This window comes from Octopus bimaculoides, chromosome 10 (assembly GCF_001194135.2).
Source record: "Octopus bimaculoides isolate UCB-OBI-ISO-001 chromosome 10, ASM119413v2, whole genome shotgun sequence".
Taxonomy (NCBI): Eukaryota; Metazoa; Mollusca; class Cephalopoda; order Octopoda; family Octopodidae; genus Octopus; species Octopus bimaculoides.
Window position 1 is genome coordinate 86,090,360 of NC_068990.1, and position 8,763 is coordinate 86,099,122.

Below are 8,763 nucleotides of genomic sequence, written 5' to 3' on the forward strand. Positions count from 1 at the left end.
ATACATGTGTACATACATATATATACACACACATATATACATACACACTTGTATGCAAATACACACAAGTATGTGTGTGTGTATATATATATGTACATACATACATGCATATATATATATACATACATATATATACATACACACATATATATATATATATACATATATATATGTAGTGGGGACCATTAAAAGAATACAAGAATGAATTCATAGACTTATGAGTGTGAAGGAGAGAAGAAGAGGTTTTTTTTTTAATATTTTACAAGGGTGCCATATGAGTATTTAGTGGAGTGATGTGAGGAAGTGGGGGGATGAAATGTTAAGAGGAATTTATGTACAAGTGGACGAAGAGAAAGAGAAACAAGCAGGAGTATAAAGGGAGTATCAATGTGTACAGCTATGGCTTCAAATATGCAACACTGTCTCTGAACTTTTTTTTTTTTAACTCTTTAGCATTTATACTGACCATATTCGGCCCAAATATTCCACCCGTTTAATCTTCAAACTGACCAGATCCAACCTCTCATGCCTACCCTACAATATCATTCTAAAAATAAACAATCACATCATCGAAATCTATAACGCAAGATTCATTTAAAACTGTGAATAAATAAGTATCATATCTGACACAGTAATCTGAATGCTAAAGGGTTAATTTTGTTTGTGTGAATGATTGCATCTCTCTGGATATTTCTGTGATATCATCATCAAAATTTCCATCTCTGCTTTTCCACACTACCATGAGTTGGACTTTTGGAGGTAATGCTTTATAACCAGATGCCCTTCCTAACACCAACCCCTTTTAGTACATGTAAAGGATAAGGTATGCCTTTCGAAAACTAGGAATACACTCAAATAGCAAGACTGCTGCTGATTTAACATGTTGGCTCCTGAGCCCCATTTCTTGTTTTGTCCCAGGGTACCAGCACAATATCTTGATTAATTTTGATTTGGGTACCATATCATATGTGATGCAAAGATTATGGAAGTGACGTTTGGGTCTTGCAAACATTCCATCACAACCTTCTGCTGGGCTGTGTGGGAGACAACGTGTTAAATAACAAACAGCTCTTCTATATTGAACCCTTCACACGATATGACTATGAACGATGATGGGGATCAAGACAGTGCTTACCCCTCATCTGGCAACATAGAGCCTAAATTTATGTTCTTAGAGATAGATAGATATGGCTGTCTCTTGGCAGTATTCCACTACATCGTTCAGGTGTGTGAACGGATAACAACAAAGAGCCCATGGAATGGCGATTGTACTGCTGCAGGAATGGACAACATTTTGATGCCGTCATCCTGCCAGATGGGCACTCATTTCGAAAAGTGGACATTTATACTCAACCAGGTTAGCTGGGTCGAAAGGAAAAGGAGAAGGCCAGCCATGCAGCAGGTCCATGTTGGCAAATTCTACACATTGTAGTAATGGATTTAGTTTGGCTTCCTGTTTCGGCCACACCACCATCTTATTCTGCATTTACACACCTGTATCTAAGCAGGTGTTTTATTACAAAATCTGTGTATACAACAAGGTATATATGAGAAGAGGATTTAGAGGTGGCACACACAGAATTATGAGCCAAGGAGAAAACCTCAATGTGGTTGCTCATCTCACAAGAAACGAGGAATCAAATCACACTCAGCGGTCTTAAAGAAAGACAAATTGGACAATGCAGTCCCTGATACACACACACACACAAAAGACAGGATGTCCATGGCTGGAATGCCTTTGATCATAGCTCTGCTAAAAGCACACACATAAATGTACATGTACATATCTGCACATAGGTTTTTGTACATGTGCAGGTATGCGATAATCCTTAATACCTGCCAATGAATGATACTAGCAGCAGGTTTTTGAGTCTCGTCTGCCTGTTTCTCATTCTGCTTGTTTGTCTTCTGAAAAGTGAGCTGAGAGGGTGTCGGTGAGGGAAAGGGGTCACTTCTGGGGGCTACAGCAAAGTGTGTATGTTGTTGCACACATTATATATATATATATATATATATATATATAATGTACACATGTGCTTGTGATTATAATATCCATATATATATATGTATGTAAGTAACTGAATGAACTTCATTAGTCTAAAACTCCAGATAAGTCTGTAACTTGTTATTCTCATAATCATTGCTAATTAAAAACCTTTCTTCTAATGCAGTTGTAGCAATGAGCTGTCAGGGCTTGGTTCCTGTCATTCAGCTGTTCTTTGGTTCAATCTCAAGTGACTTTACTAATGGGAGGAAAATTTCATTAGAAGACAGCAATCTTTTTTTGTTTTTTTTGTTTTACATACATATATATACATATAGATATATACATATACATACATATAAATCATATTTGTTCTGAGAAAAAGAGTTATTGGGGTAGGGAAGCAACTTTTATCAATAACTTTTCCCCCTTTTTCTCTCTCTATTTTTTGATTCTTGTATCCTTTTTAATGAAAAAATCTCAACAGATTCCCCAGCACACTGTAAAGTCTTTGATGCCTTTCCCTCACGGTTTTGGTTAGTAGTGCGAACATTTTGGTAGCAAGGAAAACAATTCCTGAGCAGTTCCCTGAATGAATGATAGATCTAAGGAAGGAAAAAAAAAAAAAAAGGGTGGGGGAGGGGTTGTTGGTTTCAGTAGGTGGGGAAAAAAAAAAAATCTCTTTTTTGGTAACTATTATACAATGTCTACATTGGAAGACATCTCCCCCTCCTTTGAATATTATACAGTAATTGCGGTGGGGGGAGGGGAACGGGCTGATTTGAGATCGGAGGAACTAAAATGGGTTTTGGTTAACAGTTGTAATATACACATCTTAACTACCAACCAAAACACACACACACACACACATATATATATATATTATATATATATATATATTTCATTAATAAAAAAAAACAACTAAAAATAGTCTTCATATATTTTTGGGTCTATAAAGGTCGGTCGAGGAATTCTGAAGTCTCCTCCTTCATGTAGTCTTTGTAAACTGCAAAAGAGAGAACAGAATGTGTTGTTAAGATGATGATTTGAAATGGCAAAGAGTTTTAATAAATAAACGATCAAAATTGATGGATTAGAGTGAAAGAAGTGAGAAAACTAATTAAGTCTTTCCTGACCATAACTCTAATGAAATATTTTGTCTGTCATAATTCTAATTTTGAAAAAATAATCAAAAATTCAAAAGGGTTTAGTCAATTAATTTTATCATAATTAAGTTGATGCCTGGAACATAACAAAAGATCTGACATAAAATTATAAAGGGGAAATGGAATTTAAAAGAAAGAAGCATTTAAAAATTGGTCAGTTTTGTATCCCTAAACAGAGATGGTCTCTGGTGAGTTGGTGTCAAAAGGGTGTTAGTTAATATATTGGGACTGCGTCTAGATCATGGATTAGGGGTCAATGCAGGAGTTAGGGCATAGTAATAGAGAACTTTTGGAGAAATTACCCTCAACAGGTCAAGGGGTCAATTAATATTTGGGTTCTGTTGTGAGTCAGGAGTTCACATGGATGTTGGGGATAGGGATCAGAAATCCTAGGAAATATGCTTGAAAGAGATGTGCAAGTTTTCTAGGAAAGAGAAACAGGTCTCATCTGTTTGATACCTTAGGGACCAGAGTTGAAAATAGGCCCTCAGGAACTGTACCATGTCAACGTCTATATACTCATTAGTTTATGACAGGATGCAGAATGTCAAAGGTGAGAAGATAATAAATGCACTTTACTGACCACACACCGCTGCCTCTTGGTCTTTGAATGCTTTTAGTAGAATGTTTTAGAATTGGCAGTCATTACAGAAAAGGAAAGAATACCACATGGTAATTATTCTAAACTTTGCCCGTAAGCTCTCAGAGTTGATAAAAAAAATTACTACAACAGCATAGTAGCTAAAATATTCCTATATGAGGAACTGAATCAACATTAAATGATACGAAACCACCTGTCTGTTGTTATGAGGAGGTGCTGAAAAGTTCCTGGCTTTAAGGGTATCACAAAAGGCCTGGTTGGAAGCCCAACTTTCTGAGTTCTTTTCCAGGGCTTATAAAAACTGAAGGACTGCTGCAAAAGTGTGCGGATCTGAGAAAGGAATATATTAAATAAAATCCTAATTAACTGATCCTCCTGTATTTTCTTTTACTCAAAGCCAGGAATTTTTTCGGAACACCTTTGTATAGTGCTCTTACTGCTACTTAGGGATGTGAAGATGTTTTCTACTCTGTGTTACCTATTGACAGTCAGATAGACTGGATCATTTCACATATAACTGTCTTGGACATAACAATGTGCTAAAGACAAGGTATGAAATGCCAAGCATTTAGTTTGTCATCCAGTATCCTATCCACTTTGCCAACACACACAATAAAAGGTGGAACCCCTTAGTACCTAGGTGAACTTAGGCAATACAAAAATAAAAAATAAAAAAAACACGTCCTACACCTTGGTACATAGCACAGGCGGTAGATCTGATTGAACCCACAACTGTGGATCTGTAGTCCAATGCTGTATTCATCTAAGCAAAAAATAACGAAAGAAGATGGCGAGTGTCTGTTTACTTACCTTTGTAAGAAAAGAGAGTTTGTGAAAATTGGTTGTGGTGGTTTATGGAAGCGTACAATGGGAGGTAGAGGTACGTCGTCTTTCCTGTGGGGGAAGAGAAATACAACAGTAAAATAGCAGCAGTACAGATGCGGTGGAGGTAGTGGTGGTTGTTATGTCTGTTGGGGTGTGTGGTATTATTGTTGTTTAACTCAACACCGACTCTGGGCAGGTAGAACTCGGCACAGATTCATGGCACACGGGTAATCAACTGATCATAGGTGGAGAGTTTGGAGTAAAGGTACCAAACAAGTGTGTGTGTGTGAGAGGGAGAGAGAAGAAGGGAGAGAGAGAGAGAGAGCACCATCATTATTTAACATATGTTTTCCATGCTGGCATGGGTTGGATGGGTTGACAGGATCCAACAAGCTGCAGAGCTGCGTCAGGCCCTAATGTCATCTTTGTCAGTTTCCATAGCTGGACGCCCTTCCTAATGTTGATCACTTTATAAAGTTCACTGGATGCATTTTTGTTCATGACAATAGCCACTAACACAGTCACCAAGTGTTTTGCAAGATAAATGAAAGGAAATGGCAAACGTTGCTTCAATTTAGAGGGACTGCATTTGAGAATGGGAGGTGGCTTTATGCCAGATGTTGAATGTTAAAGTGTGACAGCGGGGGACAAGCACAGGCTTTTTGCCATAGAGAAGATACATGGCTACCTCCGCATTATATGAGGATGGGTAAGAGTAGCTGAAAGGCGACAAGTTGGCAGAATCGTTAGCACGCCGGGCGAAATGCTTAGCGTTATTTCGTCTGCCGTTACGTTCTGAGTTCAAATTCCGCTGAGGTCGACTTTGCCTTTCATCCTTTCAGGGTCATTAAATTAAGTACCAGTTATGCACTGGGGTTGATGTAGTCGACTTAACCCCTTTGTCTGTCCTTGTTTGTCCCCTCTGTGTGTAGCCCCTTGTGGGCAATAGAGAAATAAGAGTAGCTGGAAGAGAGAGAGAGATAAAGATGGTATTTGGTAGCTGTAAATTCACCATAAGTCAACCAATTGAGGAATAAGTGCACACGTACCCACAGGTTCCCTACAAGTTGAATTTACAAGTGCAGCACAGCTTTGCAACATTGTGGGACCCAGGTTCTAGGTATGCAGAGCATCTTCAGGGGCAGATATGATATGATCTTGCAGCTGCTGATGGAGTTAATGAATATCAAACATTACAGTGATGGCGAGGATGATAGTTTTGGCAATGCAGCTACTACTGATGACAATTTTGTCATCCTCTTTTCCTTAATGGCATGGGCTGCATGGTGTTTGACAAGAACAGACAAGCCAAAGGGTTCTGTCAGGTATTATGTCTACTTTGGCATGGTTTCTACAAGTGGATGCCCTTCCTAACGATGCAGATGTAAAATCAGAATGAACTTACCTGAACGTTTGACGTACTGATGGTCTTCGACATTTAAAAAATATAATTAGGAATATCAGGATGAGAGCTAGCAAGGCACCGGTACCACCTGCCCAGTAGTACCAGACCTCTGGTTGTCCTGTGTCTGCAACTGGAACCAAATGGAAAACAAGATATATAAATCACTGAGAAAGTTATGTTTATAAGTTGAAAAAATTTGCAAATTTCCACAAAATATCCTTATAGCTATGATCATTATCAGAGCTAACTTGTATCAGAATGAGATATCTTGTAGGTGATGAGAACATCTGTGCATGGGGTCCACAGATAAAAAAATGGTTAAGAGCCTTTGGTTTATATGATGTAAGTCTTGGAATTGCTTACATGACTGACTACGAGTAGTTGATAAGGTAAAAACAGTAGCTAAATCTCATATCATATCTATGCTATACCGATAGGTGAAAAATTGAGGAAAGGAATTTGAATTCAATGCAGCAAACTAGTGGAACATCTGTTCATACAGTGTGCTCCCTCTTGCTATAGACATCATCTTTATTCTTTGATTCCTTTAATTGCATCAGTCATTGGACTGTGGCGATGCATGAGCATTGACCAAACCAACCCCGGTACTTATTTCAAATCTGGTATTTATTGTGTTCGTCTCTTTTGTCAAATTGCTGTTACAGGGACATACACAAACCAACACTGGTTGTCACATGGTGGAGAGACAAACGCAAAGTCATTATTTACAGAAACTAGAGACTACTTAGGTTAGTTGAAAAGAAGCAGTGAAAATGAAACTGTTAAGAGTAGAAGAGAGAGAGAGAGAGAGAGAGAGAGAGAGAGAGAGAGAGAGAGAGAGAGAGAGAGAGAGAGAGAGAGAGAGAGAGAGAGAAAGGGGAGAGATATATAGAGATGATTTTTGAGCAAAACCACTGACCACTTTTGAGACATTTTGCCACTGTGCCATTCCAAGTGCCATTTGATGAACAGAGCAGCTGGTGGGCATGGAAATGTGTGAAGCCTGGGTCACACTGGAACAAGGCATAATCGCCTGGTAAATGACCACTGATGGTCATATTACCATTCTCCAAGAACTCAATTGAAGGACATCGAATTTCTGAAACAATAAAATTGAAAGGATATATTTAATACATAGCTGGGTTTTTTAAAAATTTGATTTGTGACTTTTGTTTTAATTTATATATTCTTTTATTCTTTTACTTGCTTCAATCATTGGACTGCAGCCATGTTGGGGGTTTAGTTGATCAAATCAATACCAATATTTATTTTAAGCCTGGTTCTTAAGCCAGTATTTCAACATTTACCAACAGCATAACTCACACACGAAGGGAGAGAATCCCTACATAATCATTTGACTAATTAGAAACAGCAACACAATTCTATCAAATCACATGCCACCGTCTTAAAACAAGAAGGACACATTGGACAATGTAGACCCTGATAAACAGACAGATAGGGTGGTCAAAGCTGGAGTGTGTTTGATTATTGGCCTGTTCAATCAGGACTGATCCAGGATCAAACAGGCAACACATCATTGAAATATCATTTGAAATACAAAGTCTACTAATGAATTGTCAGGCACGGAAACTTACCAATTTCTATGTCTTTTTTGAGGGCTGAAAATTTAGCCACAAAGTTCTTTATAGCCAAGGCAACTGATGGCTTCCCAATAACCTGAAAGTCAAATCGACAAGGTGCTACATCCCCACAGAGCTTAATGGTGCCATTTCGAAGGTTGTTTTCATCCAGTTTGTCGATGAAAACTGGTTGGTAATTGTCTTCTTCTGGCGTTGCTGGTTTGTAGGACTTGGAAAACAAACTGTCTTTCGCTGCAACCCTCCCTGTTGATGAAAATCAAAGTAGTCCATTGTTTATCATTGGTGAAACACATTTGTAAAATTAAGATATTTTGTATGACATGAAGAGAGGTGAAGAAAATCCTAATATTGCATGCAGAGATAGGTTAGGACTAGAAATGAGAAATGGTTTTGGAAGGATGTAAAGAATAAAATTGAGTGACATGTGTGGAGTGTTGTAAAAGAAGTTGGAAAACTGTTCTTTGTCAGACATCAGAATTTACTTAATCTCTCCTCACAGCATGTAAACTTATCTTATTTCATAAATCTTATCAACGGTTTTGCTTGTTAGTGGCACAAAATTTCCCACTTATCTAATTCACTAATCTGGTCCATGAAATTTTCCAAGGGTGTTGGGGAAGATAACAACAACAACAACAACAACAATATATAAAGTTAAGTAACAGTGTGAACTTACATGTATTACCAAATTTATAATGGATGTCCTCCATACTGGAACTGGTTGGTATTATGGTTCCATCTCGTGCTCTGAAGTCATCTGATATGTTGCCATTATAGTTACCTAGCAACCCTTCTACATTGTCTGGTGAGAAAGCAAAATACAAATAAATTTACTCTGTGTGTGTGTGTGTGTGTGTGTGTATACATATGTGTCAACATGAAACAGAAAACACAGAAAGAGACATAAGAATTCTGGAGCAAAACACTTCATCTCATGCTGCTTTATGATCACTTTGGCATCTAATGTGTGGCACACTTTGTACCTGGACAGGGAATGTCAATTTGGTCACTGTAAGCAAATCATCTGTGCAGGTTGTTGAGCGAGAAATTGCAGAATGCTAACCTGTTGTCTATTGTCTATGGCAAGAATGTCCACTATATATATATATATATATATATATATATATATATACATATATATACATATATATATATATATATATACATATATATACATATAT

The 8,763-nt window shown here is 37.7% G+C and overlaps 1 protein-coding gene across 2 annotated transcripts in view; it reads right to left on the minus strand.

The window, feature by feature from the left end:
* Positions 1-110: 110 nt before the first annotated feature.
* The window catches only part of LOC106883016 (sushi domain-containing protein 2), a 156,020-nt gene continuing 147,367 nt past the window's right edge, over positions 111-8,763 (minus strand). Inside the window, exons 14-19 of one of the 2 annotated variants that reach the window (XM_052971346.1) lie at positions 8,259-8,384; positions 7,577-7,825; positions 6,901-7,080; positions 5,982-6,111; positions 4,562-4,645; positions 111-2,990 (exon numbers count right to left, since the gene is read on the minus strand). In XM_052971346.1, the coding sequence (XP_052827306.1) occupies positions 2,906-2,990; positions 4,562-4,645; positions 5,982-6,111; positions 6,901-7,080; positions 7,577-7,825; positions 8,259-8,384 (854 nt within the window). In that variant the 3' untranslated portion in view covers positions 111-2,905. The remainder of the gene's footprint in view (positions 2,991-4,561; positions 4,646-5,981; positions 6,112-6,900; positions 7,081-7,576; positions 7,826-8,258; positions 8,385-8,763) is intronic. The other variant, XM_014933875.2, reaches the window with a different exon arrangement.